Source organism: Euprymna scolopes, chromosome 18 (assembly GCF_053919585.1).
Source record: "Euprymna scolopes isolate OS-2025 chromosome 18, ASM5391958v1, whole genome shotgun sequence".
Taxonomy (NCBI): domain Eukaryota; kingdom Metazoa; phylum Mollusca; class Cephalopoda; order Sepiida; family Sepiolidae; genus Euprymna; species Euprymna scolopes.
Window position 1 is genome coordinate 73,957,409 of NC_136499.1, and position 24,472 is coordinate 73,981,880.

The 24,472-nt window shown below is 31.5% G+C and overlaps 1 protein-coding gene across 3 annotated transcripts in view; it reads right to left on the reverse strand.

The window, feature by feature from the left end:
• Nucleotides 1-24,472, reverse strand: part of LOC145297661 (uncharacterized) — a 996,083-nt gene that overhangs the window by 32,407 nt on the left and 939,204 nt on the right. For all 3 annotated transcript variants that reach the window (XM_080143831.1, XM_080143830.1, XM_080143833.1), the window contains 4 exons: nucleotides 21,238-21,415; nucleotides 16,172-16,358; nucleotides 5,350-5,460; nucleotides 2,557-3,138 (listed from right to left, as the gene is read on the reverse strand). In XM_080143831.1, the coding sequence (XP_079999957.1) occupies nucleotides 2,557-3,138; nucleotides 5,350-5,460; nucleotides 16,172-16,358; nucleotides 21,238-21,415 (1,058 nt within the window). The remainder of the gene's footprint in view (nucleotides 1-2,556; nucleotides 3,139-5,349; nucleotides 5,461-16,171; nucleotides 16,359-21,237; nucleotides 21,416-24,472) is intronic.

Sequence of the window (24,472 nt, forward strand, 5' to 3'; positions counted from 1 at the left end):
AAAAAACATTCATACATTTTCTTCTACACTACTAACATAAATAAATAACCCGAAAATATGTTTTTTTTTAATTTGCGTTACAAATAAATAACCAATGCGTGATGAAACCTTATTGTGCACGGTTTCAGCGTCCCAATTGTTTTGCTTTTTCGCGTTTAAATTAAAAGATATCTCAAAATTTTAATTTAACTTTAAGTATTATGGTATCTGTTAAGTGCACATTTACCTACAAGTATGACAAACCACTTATAATTCAATGGCTGTAAGTTTTGTTTTTTTTCAAAAATAAACAATTATAAACAGCACGACTCATAGAAATCTATCTATATTCTTGTTCATTTTAATATACTTTCATAGAAATTTAACACTATTTTATTTACATCACAAACATCACGCTCATCCATTAATTCCAAATTCTAATATAACATACTGACCCAACGGGTCATGGGCAGTCTAGTATAATCTATGATTCGTAATAAGGTATAAATAATACAGGATCTATAAAAAGGTAAATATACTATAAGCCCCATAATAAAGTAAAAATAATATAGGATTCGTAATAAGGTAAAAATAATATGGGATTCGAAATAAGTTTAAATAATATAGGATTGGTAATAAGGTAAAAATAATGTACGATCCATAATATAGTCAAATTTACATTTATAGCATTCATAAAACGGTAAAAATAATATAGGATCTATAATAAAGTAAGAATAATATAAGTTCCATAATAAGGTAAGAATAATAACGGATCTGTAATAAGGTAAAAATACTATAAAGTCCATAATAAGGTGAAAAAATATTGGGTCTGTAGTAATGTAAAAATAATATAGGATTCGTAATAAGGGATAAATAATATAGGATTCGTAAAGATGTAAAAAATAATATAGGTTCTATAATAAAGTAAAAATAATATAAGCCCTATGAAAAGGTAAAAATAATATAAGGCCCATAATAAGGTAAAAATAATATAGGATCAATAATAAGGTAAAAATAATATAAAATCCGTAATAAAGTAAAATAATATAGGATCTGAAATAAGTTAAAAATAATATAGGATTGCTAATAAGGTAAACAAATACATAGGATTCATAATAAGGTAAAAATGATAAAGGATCCAGAATAGATTAAAAATATGTGGGTTCCGTGATAGGCTAAAATAATATAGCATTCATAAAACGGTAAAAATAATATAGGATTTATAATAAAGTAAAATAACATAAGCCCTATAATAAGTTAAAATAATATAGGATCATAATTAATGTAAAAATAATATAGGATGAGTAATATGCAGATTCATAATAAGGAAAAAATAGCATCAGATTTGTTCATTACAGATAGTATACCATCAGGTAAAATAGCATAGATCCATAAACTAATAATTATGTAAACATATTATAGGATTTATAATAATGTACAAACAATATAGGACTTGTCATAAGGTAAAAATAATATAGAATCATTAATAAGGTAAAAATATATATAGAATCATTAATAAGGTTAAAATAATATAGAATCATTAATAAGGTAAAAATAATATAGAATCATTAATAAGGTAAAAAAATAATATAGAATCATTAATAAGGTTAAAATAATATAGAATCATTAATAAGGTAAAAATAATATAGAATCATTAATAAGGTAAAAAAATAATATAGAATCATTAATAAGGTTAAAATAATATAGAATCATTAATAAGGTAAAAATGATATAGAATCATTAATAAGGTAAAAATAATATAGAATCATTAATAAGGTAAAAAAGAATATAGAATCATTAATAAGGTAAAAATAATATAGAATCATTAATAAGGTAAAAAAATAATATAGAATCATTAATAAGGTTAAAATAATATAGAATCATTAATAAGGTAAAAATAATATAGAATCATTAATAAGGTAAAAAAATAATATGGAATCATTAATAAGGTAAAAATAATATAGAATCATTAATAAGGTAAAAATAATATAGAATCATTAATAAGGTAAAAATAATATAGAATCATTAATAAGGTAAAAAATATATAGAATCATTGATAAGGTAAAAATAATATAGAATCGGTAATAAGGTAAAAATAATATAGAATCGGTAATAAGGTAAAAATAATATAGAAAAAATAATAAGGTAAAAAATAATAGAGGATTCGTAATATGCAAACAAATAATAAGGGAAAATAGCATCAGATTTGCTTATTACTGATATATGCTGTTTTTACCTTATAAACCTGCTCATGAGAGCAGACCCATCTGGTAAAAATAACATATCCATAACAAGCAAAGTGAATAATAAGGTAAAAATACTTTATTTATTTATTATTTTATTTAGAACCATAATAAGGTAAAAATATTATTAATCCATAATAAGTTGATGTGTAATGAGGTAAAATAAACATAAGACGCGTGATAAGTAAAACTTATGTTAGATGTGTAATAACAAAAAGAAAAAAAACACCATCAAATCTGCAATAAATCAAAGAGAAAATAGGTAATCTAAAAAGACTTATTTAAACATAAAAATATCTCAGAAAAATCCCCCCAAAATAAAGAATCAACTTACCACTGATGAGCAATTTGATTTGTGGTGTCTCTTTGGTGTTTGAGATGTGGTAATGAAAACGACCATCGAGAACTGATTTATGTGCATTCACTGAGTCACCTTGTTTAACGAATAGCTTTTGAGCAGGATAGATCTTGGATGAATTTTTGCCACACCCACCGTTATGCCAAGTCATAGAGCTATATTCAAATGGCTTTGAGAACTGGGCATCAGTGGAGTATATATTCGGTTTGGGATTGCTTACATCGAATCTTCGGTAAAACTCCTGCGCTTTTTTTAGTGGGTGAAGAGAAAAGTCAACACTATCGTGTTTCTTCACTAAGATTGCTTCTTCGCGTACTGAGAGCTGAGATGAATGTTCAACCGATATAAAATCCACTGTTACTACGCTGTGATGATGGAAATCCGTGGATTCTGCGTACACTGTTCGATGTTTTTCCTTAAACTGATAGCCCACTTGCGGAATATCAACACTATAATTTATACTGTACAATTTGGTTGGTTTTTTGTATTGTATGTGGCAGTACAACTGAGTCGAGATCGTGTTAAACATTGGTCGTAACGTGAATACATAGGCATCACCTGGAAGAAAGAAACAAAACAATTGAAATATATATCACGTATAGGAAGTGAGTTAAATTTTAACATAGTAGGGACCTTTTGTCAGTAAGTATCAATTAAGTCAGCTAGTGTAATTTTTTACAAGGGCCACATTAGTCCAGATGACCTTAATCTGCAAACAGAATCGTACTTACAGATGGGCAACGTAAGGACAAGGCAGGGGTAAAAAAGGTCGCAATATGGTAGCCAAAAGTCGAACGATCACAAAATCATGAATGACGTCACGTTTTTCAAGTGAGATAAAACTAAAGTTTTCAAATTACTTCTCTTTTGGGAAACTATGCGAATCGTCCAATAATGTAGAATAATCTAAACAAATGTTACCAATGTCTGTCCGTCTACGTCGCTCATTTCTGGAGTTAGCAATACCTGAAAGAATGTCCTCCAGGTACCTTTGAATTGAAAATAATGCAAGCGCATTGTATTTCATTGTATCTGAATAGTAATCTTAAGTTCGGATGGCAATATATATATATATATATATATATATATATATATATGTATGTATATATATATATGTATGTATATATATATATGTATATATATATATATATGTATATATATATGTATATATATGTGTGTATATATATGTGTATATATATATGTGTATATATATATATGTATATATATATGTATATATATGTATATATATATGTGTATATATATATGTATATATATATATATGTATATATATATATGTGTATATATATATGTGTATATATATATATGTATATATATGTGTATATATATATATGTATATATATATGTGTATATATATATGTATATATATATGTGTATATATATATGTATATATATATGTATATATATATATATATATATATATATATATATATATATATATATATATATATATATATATATATATATAAAGAATAATATGTTTCCAAAAGTAGTAATGATATTTTAAAATATCATTAAGTATTTGATGTTAAAAGTAGTAAGTATATTTTAAGATATCAATACGTCTTTGAGGATAGAACGTATCGAACTATTTAGTGGGTTCTTTTTGACAAATGTTAAAAAAACAATTTTAATTGCAGGAAAAACAATTAAACTTTTCAGTCACTGTGGATCAAAAGTCACTACTAACAGAATGCCGAATCCATGCAAAAGTCTGCCTGGTATTACACTGTTTTTTTTTCTACCAACGCCATTCCATTTTAAGCAGTTTAACATATTTTTTTTTTTTTTGCACGTTGTCCATGGTGATATGAAGTGATTTTCACCATAACACGTTATTGGTTTCAATTTGCCATAAGATAACTCACTATTTTATATATAACTAGGTTCATACGTTGCAATTGGAATTGATATAGTTTATAATAATAAATATCATAAAAGTTTTTCAAGCTTTACTTTAATAAAGTGGTATAACTATTGATTAACGCTGATTTTCAGAACTTAAGTATAATATTAAAACTTCTTATTAATTATATCATAAATTTTATAATCAATCGAATAGGTCTGTTTAAAATAACCAATTAAGCATTGAGCTCATTTTTATCTGCAGCATTTAATATATCTTGAGTATCTATATGACATAATTTTGTCTATGTCTGCGTTCATCTTTCTCAATAATAAAAGTACAATTCATTGGACACAATCCGATATTCATAATAACACGCTAAGGTTATTTCATATTTGTATCTATGTTATCACCCCACCCCCATCTCATTTTTATAAAATGGGATTGCTCGACAGCAAAAAACGTAATTTAAAAATTTTATCTGATGTTGATCTTGTGTAGAGCGTGGAACACAAACTAAAATATATTTTCTTGACCTTAAGCTTTGGATCAGTGTACAGTATCTGTTCTGTCTGATAGTACATTAATATCCACAGAATGAAAATTTGTCATAAACCGCCATAACTAGATATATTCTTTAAAAAGTATATTCTTGTATATATCATAACCAGGGTGCATCTATGTTTTCATTTGGAACAAAGGGGATATAATAATATCGTAGAGCCTGTGTTCATGCCGAACGTCCATAGAATGGAAATATTTTTTAAGAATGGCAGCAATATACAACAACTGAAAAATACAACTGTAGAATTTTCATGGATACTGTTCCATGGATATAACCGATTCCATATACTTTGATAGTATCCAATTGGCCGAGGGTTATAAAAAAAAACAAAAGTAAATACCTGTAGCACATTCAACTGGACTTGGTGAGCAGAGTGAATCGTATGATTTTCGACAGGAGTAAGTTCTATAGCATGGAATCTGACAGCAGGAGTTCTCACCACGAAGAGGGCCTGAAAAGTGAACAAAAGAGTAAGACATCATCAATAAATTAAAGTTTAGTGTGATTTTTCAACATTTTAACCTCAAACATTTGTATGTCAAACGCAAATAATTGTATAAACATTGTAAAATTATAATATAATACAGAAATTAGGAACCCGTGACATTTGGAAAATCTACAACAGTGTAGTAAATAATGGGCAGTCAAGGTTTCCCTCGCTATCAAACAATCATGAGGTTGTTTGCACGGCAACCGAGAAGGCTAACCTGCTTGCCCGTCGGTTTGCCTCTAACTCCACATTGGACCCGGCACACCACTCCCTTCCTCATTTTCCTTTGTGGACAGACGTCACACTAAAAGATATGAAAATCACCCCTTCTCAGGTACATGGTATCATAAAATACCTAGTCACCTCATTAGCATGTGGACCCGATCTTATCTCGGCTGTGATATTAAAAAAATGCTCCGCTGAGGTTGCTCCAGTTTTCTCCAAACTTTACAACAAATGCTTCAACGAATCTTGCTTTCCTGACTGCTGGAAAACCACTTCTGTGGTACCAGTTTTCAAGAATTTTGGCGAAAGAACTGATCCATTAAATTATCGCCACATTAGCCTTCTCCCACTTTTTGCCAAAATATTTGGGTCCTTAATTAATCAAGCTCTAGTCCATCACCTTACAGCTGCTAAACTCCTGACCAACAATCGATATAGATTTAGGCAAGCTCGTTCCAAAGCAGATATCCTAACTGTAATCTCTGAACGTATATACCATTCACTGAACAAAACAGGGGGGGGGGTAGACCGGTAGCCCTCGATATATCTAAGGCTTTTGACAGGGTATAGCATGATGGTCTTCTAAGGAAAATTAGATCACATGGTATCACTGGAAGAATACATAATGTAATTAAATCCTTAAATAAGAGAAAAATCCAGGTTGTCCTCGATCGTCGTACATCTAAACAATATGATATAAATGCGGGAGTTCCTCAGGGGTCTATCCTTGGACTTTATTATTCTTGATATTCATAAATAACCTCCCTCAAAATTGTCTCTGAGATGGGTATATTTTCTGATGACACCACGAGGGATGACAGGAACAAGGGGAAACCAAATGAACACATATCTAAGGAAATGGCACACACTAGAGAATGACCAATCTGTAGTGGAATGGGGACAAAATGAACTGGAATAGATAGATTGAGAGCATTACCAAGGCTGCTTCAAAGAAAGTGGGCTCTCTCTACCATGCTAGAAAACTACTTATGCCCGAAAGTATCCTGTACCTCTATAAGGTCACCATTCGCCCATGTATGGGGTACTGTTGTCACGTTTGAGTTGGTGCATCTGCTACTTGTCTCTCACTTCTTGACAGGGTTCAAAAGATAGTCGCCAACCTGATACGTCCTGAACTCTCATCTAGGTTTCAGTCTCTGTCCCATTGATGAAATGTTGCACCCCTCTGCCTGTTCTATAAGTATTTTAATGGTGAATGCTCTGACGAACTACAACCACTTGTACCCCCTCGATGTGAACACCCCTCGACAAACCCGACAAGCAGGTGAATCCCACCCGTTCACAGTAGAGATCCCTAGGTGTGAGAAAGCCTTCTACTTTAATAGTTTCTTCCTCAGAACTGCTAAACTTTGGAACTCGTTTTTGGGATTCTGCTTTCCCAATTCTACTGACATGCAGAAGTTTAAGTGTAATGTGAACAGACATCTTGCCACTCATCTCCCTTCATAATACCCCTGCAACTTATGTCCCTGATAGTAGCTCCCTACTTCAAAGTGGCACTGTGCCTTGTTTGGGGTGAAAATTAAAAAAAAAAAAATCTATTCATAATTAATGACACTATAAAATTTTAATTAAAAATGCTAAAGATTGCTTTCATCGAATGTACTCCAATAAACTTATTTCATTTGAACCTTTTTCAACGAAAATACTCTTGAGTAATCTGGCTTGCAGCAAAATCTCACCCTTTCCCACTAGAAGTCTTTAGATACGGAAGATTTTCTACTCTAATAATTTGTTTCCTTGAACTGCTTGCATCTGAAATTCTCACCCCGTCTCCCGTATGACAAATTTCTCTCTGATTCTCTCTCCTCTGATCTTGAGCGCAGGGTACAATGGGGTAAGTGGTGGCTGGTTACTTTTAATGCATCTAAAACCAACTATCTGTACATCATCAATGCTCTGATCTCCAGCTGGCATCAGTTGAAATGGATGGCTCTCGTCTTGGGGAGGCTCCATGTTTTGACAAGCTTCTGGGATTGACCTTTACTCCTCATCTGAAATGGAGCATGTACATCAAATCTGTTGCCAAGGTCGCTGGAAAAATGGTGGGATCGTTCTACCGCTCCAGTAGATATCTCAATGCTTATGCAATTCTCTATCTATATAAAACCCAAGTACATACAAGGATGGAGTACTGCTGCCATATCTGGGCAGGAACTGCTAAAAACAGCCTATCCTGCCTTGACAGAGTACAAAATAGACTTTGTAGCATAGTGGGGCATGCCCTTTTTCTCTTCCCTGCAACCTCTCTCCAACAGAAGAGGCGTTGCAAGCCTGTCTTTGTTTTATCGTTATTTCCATGGCAAGTACTCGTCTGAGCTCCAATCTCTGGTTCCCCCCTCGCCAATCTTTCACGAAAAACACTTGTCTAGCTGAAATCGCTATCAATAATTTTCTCCACTCTTTATCTGTGCCTAAATCAAATCGTAGATTCCATGAACAAAGCTTCTTTCTTAGAAATGCATGCCTGTGGAACTCTCTTCCATTTGCCTGTTTCCCACCTGACTACAACTTGGATGTCTTCAAGTCCAACATAAACAAATTCCTGTTAAACCACCCTCTTAAGTAATGACACTTTGTCAAATTTCCAATACTAATGATTACTACGATATTATCCCATTGATTACTGTACACACAATAACCCTTATCCCCGAGTGGCCTCCGGGCTTTGATAAGTGGTGACTTCCAAGTAAAAATTTAACTATAATGTGGAAAAATATCTTGCTGCCTGACTCCCCACTTAGGTAGCACATAAAAATCTGGCTCCCATCATCTTATGCTACTGTTGCAATATGTTGAGATGAACAAAATAATAGAAGGGTGACCTTCTTAGTTTTCAAATGTTGGCTAATATTTATTTCAATGTTTGGTTTGCAATTACATTTTTTCTATTTTGGATACAATGTATCTATATATATAACCAAGTTTTATGTTACACACACACACACACACACATACACACATACATAAATGAACAATTATTATTTAATGATAAATATATACAGTGCCGGCAAAAAGAAAGTCCGTGCTTGTAATTTTTTCAAAAACTACAAATTTAAGCCAAATTTAATGTAACTGTTTAAACAACCTATACCACATTTGATTCGCCTTTTTTTTCTCTATAATTTTATCTGTTCATATTTTAATTTTGATTGAAATATTCTAGTGTTCACGTCAATTTAAAAAAATAACTTCAAATTGAGGAGGCAAAAAGCAAGTACGCAGCAACAAATTCGCTTAAAACCAGCTTAAATTATCGCCTCTAAATCAGTTTAAAATATCCACCAACAAGCAACAAAGCATCTCTAATTGTTGTTGTTCCAGGTTATACAACGTAACATTTAGTCCATATGCCACAACTTTCTCTTAGTGATTGTAAGGAGCTCATTAATCTCCACCTTTCTGGTTTATCCAATCGAGAAATCGAACGCAGATTAAAATGTGATGAGAAAATGCAACGAAAGACTGAGCAAAAGCACCAAAACACTGGCAGTGTCCATGATGCCCCTAAATCTGGTCGTACTAGAGTTACTTCTAACAGGGAAGATAATGCTATCAAGATCCGCAGCCTAAGAAACAGATTTGAAATGGTTCCCCAAATCCAACAACAGTGCAATCTTGTTAAAATTGCTCTCTTTCTACTGTCAAGAACAGATTTAAGGAATTTAATTTGTGAGTATATGTTGCAAAATGCAAGCCAATAATTTCTGTAAAGAACAGAAAGCGCCATCTGGACTTTGTCAGATGCAATGAAGATCATGACTCTTCATATTGGTCAAAAGTTCTTTTTAGTAACAAAAGCAAGTTCAATAGGCTAGGCAGTGATGGTAGGCAGTATGTTCGTCGGGGGAAAGACGAAGAATTTAATCGTAGGTGCTCAGTTTCAACGCTGCAAGGTGGTGGAGGTTCAGTTTTGGTGTGGGGCATTATAAGTACCAATGGTCCATGGCCTATAATTCGCTTGCAAGGTTGAATTATTCGACCAAACACATTAATATGTTTACTGAGCATTTTCTACCCTACTTTGGTTGGAATTTGGATGATAATCCCATCTTAATGCAGGATAATGCTCCCATTCACACAGCTAGCAATGTCAAGAGGTTACTGGAAGAGCATGATATTCCATGTTTGGATTGGCCTGCACAATCTCCAGACCTCAATCCTACCGAAAACGTATGGCATAACATCAAGCAACAGCTACGCAATGATAAAATTTCAAATTTGGAAGAACTTTGGACAAAAATTAATGAAAAGTTGGATGCCCTTTCCTCAGAGTATTGCTCCAGTCTAATTCAAGGAATTCCTAAAACATTGCAGGCTGTCAAATTGCAGAAGGGCTAGGCTACTAAATATGAACTAGTTTATTGTGTTCCTGTTGTATTTGTGTTGCATTAACGTTGTAAAGTTACATTTAAATAACAATTTTCCATTGTGCGGACTTTGTTTTTGCCTTCTCAATTTGAAGTTATTTTTTTAAATTGACGTGAACAATAGAATATTTCAATTAAAAGTTAAATATGAACAGGTAAAATTATAGAAGAATAAAATTCCAATCAAATTATTTTGTTTAACTAAGGATATAGCATTCTGCTATCTCATATATTCCAACCGAGGGATATATATAGAGAGGTATAGTTTGTTTAAACAGTTACATTAAATTTAGCTTAAATTTACAGTTTTTGAAAAAATTACAAGTGCGGACTTTCTTTTTGCTGCCTATGTATATATAGTAGTGTAGATATATACTTATAGTAAGTGGGATAGTGAAAAACGCTCGTGTTTCATTTTCAAAAGACATTCTCAGGCTGCCTGAATCAATCACAGATGCTTCTGTGAACTGCAATTGCCATAAGTATTTGTAACCAGAATCTTAGGAAGATCTCCATAATTCCAGTATAATTACTTAGGAGCAACCGCACTTATGAAAAAGAATTTCAAAAACTATTTATACTTGATGAACCATATGCAAAGAGATACAAACAATTGCACTTTAAGGGATGGTTAGAATCTCAAAAAGATCTCTCGGTTGGAATATATGAGATAATGGGTGAATGTCTAGCATCCAGTAGAATGCTCCATCCTTAGCTAAAACAAAATGATAATCAAATAAAAAAATAGGGATCCAATTTTTAATGGTCCTCTTTCATTAGCACCCAAACAAACATACAAACAAACAAAATGCAAAGTTATATATTTGTGATTTTCAATGAGTGTGACAGACGGAAAGATCAAAATCGTGTCTAAAAAAAAGAAAAGACAACTGACATTATTAAATCATTTATATGTACAGATTCATTGGGAAATAACTTACTGTTTACTTTCATAATTCAGCTCCATGTTTAATAATAATAGAGCTAATAAAAAATGTATATTTTGTCATTCTAAAATAAATGACGCAATTGATAATAAAAATGTAAGTAAAATAAAAAAAAATAGAAAGACAAGGAATGAAAAGAAAAGGAAAAAGGATTTAAAAAATAAAATGAAAACATTTCATCTAAATTAAAATAATTAAACTAATTTCAATTTTAAAAATTACCTTTTTTATTACAAGTTATCAACCATTTTTTAAGTTTCATTTAATTAGACCTAATACAAGTGTAAGCCCTTTCCTTATAGTCTATTTTAATGTAAAAAAATAGTATAAAGGCTTAATTTAATTAAAGAATATAAGATTATAATATTCATTTAATAAATGTATAGACTGCTCCAAAACGAAGGCAAAATATAGAAGTCATTATTTAATTTAATGCAGCTATCTTGAATCTATAGTCTGTATATTCTATATATTCTATAGGCTATATATTCTATATATTCTATAGGCTATATATTCTTTTCAAACCAAACTATATTATTTTGTTATTAGTATTACTATAACAATCATGTTTTTCTACTGCATTATTTTTTAATGTGAAGCACTTACATCATTTAATCTTTTACTACTATAACCAAAGAAAGATTAGTATTTTTAACTTAAATGTTATAAATTTATTTTAAGATAATATTCTCGATTTTTAATCAGGCCTGAAACTTGAAAGTGCTAGTTTTAAACGATGTGTACACATTTAGTGAATTTCGTGTCTTTTGTTAATTAAGTTATCATTAGACATTTTTATATTAGAAGGGTTACATTTGTTAAATTTACAAGAAGTATATATATATATATATATATATATATATATATATATATATATATATATATATATATATATATATATATGTGTGTGTGTGTGTGTGTGTGTGCTCATCGATAAGAGAAGATTTTAATCAATGTGGTTTGTTATTATTTCATTGTTCTCTAACATATTTAGTTAATGATGCTACGTTATTGATAGGGCCAACATTCGTCTTATGTTAAATTAAAATATATGATTTCCACACTTTGATTTAAATTTACAATGTATCACCTCTATATAGGCTATAGTAATATTCCCCTTTATGACATTACATTTATAAACTAGGTTTGAGATTTGTAAACATGTTAATTGATATCCATTAGAAAGAAATTGCTTAACCTCAAACATAGTTTATAAATGTAATGTCATAGAATGGACATTTTATTGTTTTTGACAATAAATAATAAAATAAAAATAACACACACCTGCACACAAATTTATATTCTTATACTTACCTTTATAAATAATATATAATTTTAGCAATACTGATTTAAATATATTGCATTAAGAAAAATGTTATTAATGTTATAGCAATCTGATTGCATTTGGTAATCAAACAATACGTTGATTGTTAAATTTAACTTGTAAAATCTTATTTTGAAAAACGAAATTAAGAACTCCCGGAAAACGCCTACTGGGTACAACTGGTAGAAAATAATATCGATATAATTATTAATGGTTTAGATATATCTCATGAAGTAAATCTAATTGAAAGTCTTTATGGTTGTAAGAGAAAAACAAGAGATTGCGTCTTGCGATTTTTCATAAAACGAAAAGTGTGTTCATATTAGTTCAATTAACATTACAAACAAAGCATTTTTCATTAATCAACACTTCAGCTTATCGATCAATTTAAGTTCATAATAAAGTCATCATTTTTTGAGCTAGGATCAGTTTTCTCTGATTGAGTTTGACATTTCATTTTCAGTTTTATTTTTACTTTTTTCAATCTAGTCCAATCAATGGCCATGAAAATTCGGTTGATAGCAACATTTAAGTTTTTTATTTTTTGCTATAAAATTTTTTTTCTTTTTATTGATTAGTATAATAATTATTTCTTTGTTTCGCAAATGGTCAGCTTGTCACTTCACTTCATTGTCACTGTTGATGAGTGATGAGATTGAGACAAAATCTGCAATAGCAGTTTCAGTCTGATAATTAGATTTCAGTAATTAATTACCAGACACCATCAACTTGTTCACATATCCAGCCACAATAACATGCTAACTCAATCATATCATTCTATCCAAGAGCTACTCTTTCGCTTTCTGAAGCACGGCGATTCAAATGATGCCGTCGCCGCTGGTAGTGGTGAAAGAATTAGTATGTAGTAATTGAGGTTGGGGTCAAAATGCAACCTAATTTTTCACTCTTGTAAATGATGCATTATACAAGAAAGAAGAACTACATGTAGGTGCATAACAAATAATGCGATTAGTTTAAGCCAGCATCAGCTTGATTGGTTGGTGAATTGAATTAGTAAGACCAACATCAATTTATTGAGAGTGTGATTTGAATATGTGAAATACATTGCTATGTAAAGACGTGTGGAACGGGGGGGGGGTGTTTGTTTTAGGAAATAATGTGAGATTGCTTTAAGAATTAAATTGCATGACAAGACTCAGATATGAGAGCTGCCGGCATAGTGTAGAAATGTAAATTGCTTGCAGAGTATATCTATAATAATAGGCTAATGCATATTCTGTTCAGATATATGTTATCACCTTACACACCAATTTATTTATTATCTAATGAGATAGTCCGATTGCCAATGGCATATAATGCAAAGTCGTCATTGAAAATGTACTGGTGTTGATAAGGTAAAAGTCCTGTCTTTACTCATTTTTAAATGAATTGCCTTTAAATTGAATTCTCTCGGACTGTTCTAATTAAAAATGATTACTATTCACATTTGTCATAGTAATGCCATTTCATTACACAATTAAGTGAAATTTAAATGAAGAAATATAACAGTGTTGGCATGTGGAACAGAATAAGAGAGATGTGTTTGTTTTAAACAATCATCTGAGATTGACTGAAGTTCAGGACAGTAAGCATAAATGTGTATATAACGTACACGTCTACAAATATCTATAGTACACTTCAAGTGTGTATTCACACATTTATACACACACAAAACTATGTTTAAACAGCTATATAAGTTTATCCTTACATCGGAATATGGGTCTCTCTCTCTCTCTCTCTCTCATATATATATATATATATATATATATATATATATATATATATATATGTGTGTGTGTGTGTGTGTATCTGTGCGTGTTAAAACAACATCTATACGTGGATATAACACACATACGCACACTTTAATACATGTATATATATATATATATATATATATATATATATATATATATATATATATATATATATATATATATAACACCCGCATAAATAGATTTGTAACCCAAACGACGTCACCAGTAGGGAAAAATAAAGACTTAAAAAAACGATCACGTTAAAGACGTGGTTGACATTTGCGAGCACATTCGAGAAGACGATCACGTGGAGGACCTCATAGTGGTGAGGAGAGAATGAGGTAATAAATGTTATTGTACAAAAAAAAAACGAGTTGAAGTTCTTTTCTATTATTGGCCTCATTTGCGACTGAGGCTACAATGTGTTAGTGCCTGGACAACGTTACAGCTGTTTGTTTTCAGAGCTGAATTATATTTAATTTTTTTTATTAATTAATCGTCATCAATTTTATAATCTGAACGAGCTCAGGCATGTTTCTGCCAGTGAGATCGCTTTTCTCTGGGGAAAAATTTAAAGCAGGTAAACGAACAGCTTAATCTGCAAAGACATTGTGGAGGTTCTCGTTGTTAACCATTGCAAACTTGCAACTACTTCCTCTTCCAACTGCAAATCTTCTAGATTATGATCAAGGCTAAGACCAATAAGCACACTGACAACTGTAAAATCACTAAATAATACCGTCGCAAAAGCAATTGCTGTTACAGAAAATGACATAGTCGTCAAGAAATGTGACTTATTTCACACCCACCGTGAAATGGTCATCTCCCCTGGCGGCGGTTACATTGAAGAATAATTAAAGCCTAACTGTTGCTAAATAAACTGTTGCTAAGTTTGCATATACAATTTTGTTTTTATTGCCTATTTCGTTTTCTTTTTGTCAAATGTAAGATTTTGCTGCAATAGTCTGTATTTTTCCATTCGGTGCAATGCAACCAATTCATATCTACACACCCCTAGTAATGCTGTTCACTTGGTGACTCATTAGTCGTTACAGGGAACAGCCTCCAATTATAAGTTTGTATTTTGCATTTCGAATTTATTTTATTCAATATAACCACAGAAAGAATTTGCCGTTATCTACTTCTCAGTCTGCCAAGAAAAGAAAGGGCATTGACCTGCACAAAATGATGACTGTGATTAAACAGTTCTAAGAAGAAAAGAAAGTTAATGCGATCACCTGTGATATACTATAATATTCAACTGTGTCAACGATTTTAAGAGACAAACAAATAATTTATTTTCAAATATTATTGTGAAATATTTTAATTATTGTATAACATAACAGCGAACTGCATTAATAGAAAATATTTATAAACTAAAACTTAAATCTTGTTATAAAAATAATGAACAAAGAAAACGTTGAGAAATGTTGCCTTTAAGATGATCACAATATTATTCTATAGTTTAATTTTCTTACACTAATTTAACATAGGCTAACTTATATCTAAATTACTTTATGACCGATTAGTTGGAATTAACTGGGATCACAAGGCATCTACAACCTTTACATATATAAACTTACTGATCAATTATATGCATTTAGTTTTGATTTCCATGGTTATTATAAAAATGAAAACACGATTTTTATTCAGTTATAGCAATATAAATGAGGAAGACTCCTAGTGTAAATGTGGTATTGTGGTGACTCAGATGTTAAGAGTATCGTAGACATTAATCTTTCTATCAAACAGGAATGACCAACTAGACCCATTTTCCCCACACTTTTAATAACCTTATGCCTGACTTGTTTTAAATGTAATTTTTTCAATATTTTCTGCAAATAAGTAATCCAAAGTATAACATTTGATGCAAGACTTCATTTGCTTTAGTCTCGTCAGTACAGGAGAAATATTTTGAAACTGAAAGGTAATTTTTATTTTGTGTCTTTTCGTTGTATTTTCAGACACATTTACAATCAACTTTGTATTTAACTCTGCCGTCGTGTGGAATTCAAGTGAATAGGTACTTACTAGAATTTCTGCATGCTCTCTGGATACAAGATAGGCAACTCTTGGTATAGTTTTCACATTCCCTGGATCGAAACATCAACTCTGTCACGTTTGCCGTCTTCATCCCAAACACTGCTGTTAAAAGAGGTGATTCATCTAAACAGACGATACTGTTCGCCGCTGGAGACAGTTGCAGAAGCCTTTGACCCTGATGAAGATAAAAGATGTTCAAATGAAATGGAGGGAATTTGCAAAAGAACAAAACAATGTTGAAAAGTAATTAGAAACCTATTACTATTTGCACTGATTAAGAAGGCAATCTACGTCTGATTTCCATGCAAATCCTAAATGTGTGGAGCCAAATACCATACACTGATTAGCAGCTGATAGGCTAAACATCATGAGAGTATTTTCTACCTTGTAGGTTTTGTCTATAGAATGGCAAAGGTTAAGCCCACTGCTTACAACTGGGGATAGGAAGGACGCCCAACCGTAAAAAAGTGCTCCATATATGAAATGATTCACAGCAAAGTCAACTAATCATATCAATTTTGACTACCCCTGGACAACGGGAGGAGGATGAAATTAAATGACTCAAAACAAAAATAAAAACAAAGATAATTATTAATTATGGACAAGTGGTTCATATCAGAAAATTCTCATCAATTTGTAATATAAATATTGCAAATTGTTTAATGACTTTTGAAAACCATTCGATCTTATTTTAATTATGTATGCTATTAAATATTAGCACATTTACTTCATCACTTAAATTATCAGTTATTCAACTGAAGTGATTTTGTTCAACATTGCAATTAATGCCTAATACATTAACATATAAATTTAGTAAATGTTTATATAACTTTTAATTCTTTGTATATGATTACAATCAACAATTGTTCATAGATAAATTTCTGCAAATATCTTACTAATATTTGGAGGAAAATTCTGCCAGTATTTCTTTTTTTACTATTGGATTATCACTTAGCAAAGCCAAGAGCCATTTAAGAGAAGAGTTAATGAGATGAAATAATTATCAGGGGAAAAACGAAGAACACTATGAGAATACTATTATTAATCAATGGTAAAACTGATTATTACTCATGACAGTAATTTGTTTACATTAGATTTGAAGATGACCAATTTGTAATCAACAAAGAAGCATTCCCATAGCAATGTCTTTCACATGTGGGAAGCCCCTGCAAAGAAACTTTGACCATAAATATTCCACCTGATAGAGAAGGGATTTTTTTTGTTGTTGTGGTAAAAGGTGGATATCTTACAAAGGCGAACTCAATATTAAAGCTCAGTCAAGCATCTTTCACGTAAATAGGAATACTATAGAATAGAATAGAAGAGAGAGAAAAAGGGAGAGAGAAGAAAGTCTTTTTTATTAGAAGAGGTTTGTAGAAAGAAGAAGGGATTATCCTCCACTAGATTTCGAAGTTCATTTTTTACTTGGGCCGGGAAATGTGCTCTGAACAGCACCTCCCTGTAGATGTGGCAGCATTATTCCATCTTATGATGTATATGACTCTTATATTGGTAGAAGATTTGTACACCATCCAGTTTTCACAATTGACGTCAGTGACTGTAAGAAGAATTCACAACTCTCGTTTCATAATTATAACTGAAGAGTAATTCCTTATACTTTAACAGATTACCATTTGCAATGAGTAATTATTTTCGCCTTACTTTCAACAAGAAATGTTTCTCTTGTATAAAAAGATAAATAATCACTTGAGAATCATTATAAATCTCCCCATGCATCATTCAATAGATATTTGTACAGGCCATAACTCTACGAGTACTTTGTACCATTCCCCCAGCCATTCATTGGTGTGGTCATTGTTAGAATAAATTCAACAATTCTGCAACAGAAATCAGTCCCACCCCCAGTTACCCACCCATTCCCAGACTCATTTATTAAAGGAAACGGAGCAGCTAAAAGACGACCATAGTCCCTCATCGTTGGCTCAGTTTCACTTACCTCCATAAAGTCTTTTGTACAAGACGTAATAGATATATAGTTCTGGTCTTATTCTTTCCTATGAAGTATTCTGCCAGCTCTGGTGCCAACTAATGAGGTGCCAAGTATATTTGCCAAATTTGAGCTTTTTGCCTACGGACAATACAAGAATTGAGGAATTTATTGGTTCTTTGCCTAAAGGTAAAGGCTGAAATTTGAAAAGAGCTAACATCTTTCCCAAGTGATGGTGATTGGGTTGGGAAGAAATTGTCGAGATAGAAAGAGAGAGAGAGAGGGGGGAATAGTAGGAAAAAGAAATAGAAAATAGTTATATTTTTCTCGTTGCTGTGCAAGCCTCTGTGTCTAAACAAAGGTCACTGATGAGCCTGGGAAAGTGAAGAACAGAGCATCAGCTATAATCAATATTTTGGTGGGAATGTAATGTTCCAGAAAAAACATAACTGCAAGGCCCTCATTTTTAGCTTTTATACAGTTTGGTGATTTATTGGGGGGAAAAAAGGAATAATCGTGAACAAGGTTCGGATGATTCTTTTATTTTTCTAAGAGTGTGAAACCAGGCAATAATAAATATATAATAATATATTACAGGGTGGTGTGTAACGTAGTAACACTTTATGATAAATTAGCATTTATTATTCAAAGAAAAACTCTACAATTCTTTTCATAGATCTGTCTGACAGATATGTAAGTTTTGTATTTCCCTGTGTGCCACAAACTTGAAAGTACAACCCAATAGCTTATAGTATGCTCAATTGAAGCTGCTTAGTGTTGAATCACTGTAACTACGTGCACATTGAAGTTCATAGTAACCTTGTCAAACATGGCATTCTGAATTCTCTTATTCTCCATTACAATGTAATTTTTGGGTGCAGTAATAATTTGGAGATTATTAGCATAAACTAATAATAATGCAAACGGAATAGATGTAGAGAATATGCAGGTCAAGCTTGGTCCATATGACGAGATGTCTTCATGGAGATAAAGCACAGTATCCATTTTCATAGTTAATTTTCATAGAAATGATAGCAATAATAAAATGGATACCGCTTCTTGGATCACCCTGTATCTGTAATCTGTCAATGATGCTTATATCATCATTCATGTGATACTTAGTATAAACAGATGTAACTATAAAAGCTTATTCATAAATTATCTCCCTTTGATTTGAATAAAGTAAAGTGCAAGTAATTTGTCCCTTTAAGTCAGCAATGTTGGCATTTGGAATCTAAATGCGTGATTCTTTTTGTTTGTGTTTCACTTCTGGCTAATTTATAAATCTTTCAGAAAATCATGTAATCACGTTGACACCACAGTTCTCATAGATCACCAAAGGTAAGCAAAAAGTAAAAAAATATGTGAAAAAGGATTTATCAAAAACTTTCAAGCATACATTGGTTGATTCCGGAAATAACTGAATGGTTTCTTATTTTCCGCTGTTAAGAACTCAAGGATAGTCACACTATTGTTAAGCTTCCATAGAAAAATGCTTATTAAGCAATTGTGTGGCATAATTATTCGTTTTCTACGTTAATAGCATGGGAATGAATATTGGATTGACAACTTTTTGTCAGCACATCCCAAACTTAGCCATTAAACCATATAGCGTTAATAGTTAATTTCAAGTGACAAATGGCTTTCTGCTGACGAAAGAAAAAAATTAGAATGTCAAAACTGATTCTCCAACCACGAATCACTTAAAGGCATAGCTCTCAATTCTGAGAAACTGACATATTTTGATTTATTGAATAGAATTCCAGGAATAGCTAAGAATGGTTATCTGCTTTTCATTCTGTTTCAGTGCTATTTTTTTGTAGAAATAGACGAGTTCTTTTTATTTTCAAGAATTCCGATATAAGTTAAGTCAAAGGTAAAATCTTCCTCACAATTCATTGGTATCATTCTTTTACAGTTTCATCATATCCTCTCAGTATTATCACAACTGACCAGAGAAAACTTTATACAGGGTGACCCCCCAAAAAAACGGGCCCCAACTCTAATTAGGCCTCGTTTCTTAGTGTTTTGTCCGAATGAAATGAAACTTTGGTCATAACTAGTTTATTATATTCAAAACATTACATCAAAACACTAGGGTCTTTGGCCTTTTTTTTTCTCCGTTCTACAGCATATGGCCTCCATTTAGCTTTTGTTTTTTTTGGGGGGGTATAATAGAGATTTGATTCTGATCACTTATGCATTAATAGCCAAGATCTAGTTTTAAAAAACAAACCATTATGTAATTCATATTATTTATATTATTCGGACTACTGTTCTCCTGTTGAGTGTTATTCACACAATATTTCTTTCAAGGACCTCTGACTAAGTAGATACAATACTTGGTAAAGTTCAACTCTTCTGCAGGTTGAAGGTTCAATCTTCAGTGCAGACGACACTAGAAATATAATTGTGAATTACTTTTTTATTAGTCATGGCTGATGGAATGTGAGTGTTCGCCCCCAGTAAATTAAATAAAGGGCTCTATTCGAGTCCCATGCAAATTTCCGAGTTTGACAAAATTATTTCTAACTTCAACAAGGTACACCTGAAGAAGGTCGGAGGTTATATCAACCAAAACGTTATATGAATAAATTCAAGATGAGAACAGTCCGAATAATCCAAATAATATGAATTATCAATCCTCATTTTAAAAATTCAAAAACATTATTTAATTCATAAAAATAGTTTGGTGAATGATATGCAAATTGTAAGACATATTTGTTTCCTTGAATTTACAAAGAACATAAAAAAATCGATATTTAATGTAATATTTTTTTCTAAATTTCATGAATAAAAGTTTAATTTGCAAATATAAAATTCCTTTAAAGTATTTTTCAATGTTTTCAATATCTAGTTACATAAATTGAATTTGAATTTTGAAAGAGTATAAAAACAGACATTTAATCTAACATTTTTTCTAAATTTCATAAATAAAAGTTTAATTTGCAAATATGAAATTGCTCTAAAGTATTTTACAATTTTTTTGTACCATAAACAATGTTCAGAGTTGATTTATCGCTTAAAACACAAATTTATTTATAAAGTTTAAATGAGTAAATTTTAAAGAATTTGTAAGAATTGGTTGCTTGAAATGGATGATTACCTTTAGTTTTGGACACACATTATTTGGAGCACGCTTTATATATTTCTGACCATCACTGTAAGATTCAGGACATTTTGGGATTGTAGGGTTCTTTGAGTCACAAATAACCACGGTGGCATTGGTGCTTCGATTTGGATGTACCTCTAGAATCATGTTATAGTAATCTGGTAATGGATGCCTGCGAAAAAAGAAGGAAAAAAGGATTCATAGATTAGTTACAATGAAATATGAAAGCCTTGGATTACCAGAAAAAAAAACATGTGGTAAAGAGTTTAAAAGTAAGATTTGATAAGCAGTAAAACCTGCAGATGATGCTTTCAAAAATCTTGGATAATTGTAGGATTAAATTATTACGTTTTAGTCAATCAGAATCAAAAGAACGAGTGGATAATTAATCTTCATCTTCAATTTTGTAAGATGATTGGGTGGATTTTTTTTTTTAAACAAAATACGTGTTTTATAATTTTAAAGAAATTTTACTCAAGAAAATAAGAAAATCATTGAATAATTATTTTTTAAACTAAGTGATCTTTTATTTATTTATTTTTATTTTTTTTTGGATAATCTGCTAATAAAATAGATATAAAGAGTATTAAGGCGAATTATTTTGGCTTAAAATCATAATTTTTTATCTTTTTGTCTATAAAAAATATTTGTAAACACATTCATCATAGTTACTTACTCTTACCGGTTTCTTTATTTTATTGAGTCTTTATATTTTACGTATGTTTAAATGTTTCTTTAAATTTCTTTTTGGAGTTTAGAAGAGAATTGGTAAATCTAAAAACATTATCTGTACACATAAATATGAGGATGGCATCAACAGGAGCATTAGGTAGAATTGCATATATCCTTCCTACAAATAAAGACAAGCGTAAGGTTTTTGCTGGTATTCAATTCCTAAAGACTAAAGTCAACTATATGCAACAGAATAGATTTATTTTATGTTTTAAAATTAAAACTCTGCAATACATTTGTGATTCTAATTACTACATATGCTTCTGAAGTTAAATGCTCAGGATAAACATAGATTTTTGTTTTCGAAAATGACTGTTGATAACTATGATCAGCATATATAGTTTAGTCATGTCGTCAGAAAAGTTCCTGAAAGCAATCTATACTGAGCATTCAAGGAAAAAGAACTTGTAGTAACCCTCTAATATATATATATATATATATATATATTAGTGTTGGGACGTGCAATCGGAATCGGAATCAGGAATCGGAAAAATGGAAGCTTTTTGGAATATTGGAATCGGTATGGGAATCGGAAAAATTTGAGCCTATTTATTTATTTGATTTTGGTTTAAGAAACATTTTCCACTGCTTATAGTAATAATAAAATAATAAATATTTATTGATTTAAACTTCCAGACTAAAGACTAAAATCTCTAGATTGCCCCATCACAAGTGTGTTTTTACGTTTGAGAAAACATAGGCACATTTAAGATGTGTTTTTACAGTAATCTGAACAAAATAAGTTTTATATTTAAATATTTAGAGATTTATAAAGAATCAGAAAAGGAATCGGTAATTGTATCGGAATTGGGAATTTAGTACGGAATTGGTAATTGTATTGAAATTGGGAAAAATATTGGAATCGTCCCATCACTTAATATATATATATATATATATATATATATATATATATATATATATATATATGTGTGTGTGTGTATGTATATATATATATGCAATATTTATCTCTACTAATAACAAAGCCGTACGTTTATTTGTTGGTTCCTATTTTTTAAAATGTTTTAGCCTATGAATAGAAATTTGGTGAAAATGATACCCTTAGTCAGGTATACTTAAGGAAGGAAGAGAATGCTGTTTTAGTCTGCCAAAATCTCCAATCAGCAGTTTTATTCAGCCACACAAAAAGCAAATGGTCGCCCCCATTTATCCTCTATATACAGCTATCACGGAAGATCACTTTCTGATTATTTCCTTGTTATCAAGGAGATAACTCCCCGAGTAATTCCTTATTATCAAGAGCAAATGACTCTTTTACCTTATACATGCCTCCTCTCTCCCATGACTACAGGATGAATGGTCGTGGTCATCTTTGCATGCACCAGAAAACTTTGCTATTTTCCATGCATTTGTGACGATAAGTTTCTGGGTGCTCTTGTTTTGTGACATGAAGGGTGACTAAAAAGTGAGGAACTGATCAAGTTCTATTTCTTTTTCATCATGTTTACTTTGATGGGTGATCTAACATTAATGTGCCATTTAACCTCAATTACTTCCTTAGGGAGTTGTTTCTGTGAGTGGTTAAGGACAGATTTAAGGTTCTTGTTATGACGTAATGTGGCCATCCACAAGAGTCCAATCCATTTATGTTCCTCAAAGAGCTATTCCGCGATAGCATAGTCGAGAATTTGGGAGGTAATAATTCCGGTTCCTATAAAGCCGTTTGTAACAAATAAAGCCCAAAGGTGTTTCTAGACACGTGTCACTTTTGTTCTCACTTTTATGCACAAAAGCAAGACACCTCTAAACGGTTGTCCATTAAGCCTTGTATCCAATGAGTGTTTGACAAAGATTCTCCCTCTGAGTATCTAAGGAGTTTCTGAATTTCAGGCCCACTCAAACAAGTTTGTACCCCTATGTATGCAAAGGTATACTATTTTCTTTGAGTACATGTCTGAATCTTGCATGAGTTTCAGGGCTCATAGTACCTCCACTACAACTACCAGGGGTTGGCCTTCGGGACAACATCAAAGTGTAGTATCTGTTCTTCAGATGCTGCACTTCTATTTCTTGTTCTCTTTCGGTGGAGGAGAAATCCTTCACGACTGAGACAATTTTTATTTTTGTACCTTTTCTCCACGTTAAAAAACGACCCTGGTGTCTAACTCTGTCCCGTGGGGAGGCATAGTAAATAGGTACAACTACCAGGGGGTAACTTTGGAGCATATACCTAAAATTGCTCCCTATCTTACTTAAGATGAGGCCCATTTTCCAGCTGTGTCTTCTTTGGTGTTCCGTTTTTCTAAGTCCAGTTATCATCTGCCGAGCAAAAATGTCATCTGAACAGTACACTGCAAGTACCAACAAATTTGTCCGTTTGGAAAGTGAATTCTAAATTCACAAAATTTGGTTTGGTTACATAGTCTTGATAAGAAATGCGTTATTGACTCATCTACATTCTGCCTCATGGAGTGGAATTTCTGTTGATGGATTCTTTGTGTAATCTTTTCACTGCCACCTGTCGTATCTGACATCTGAC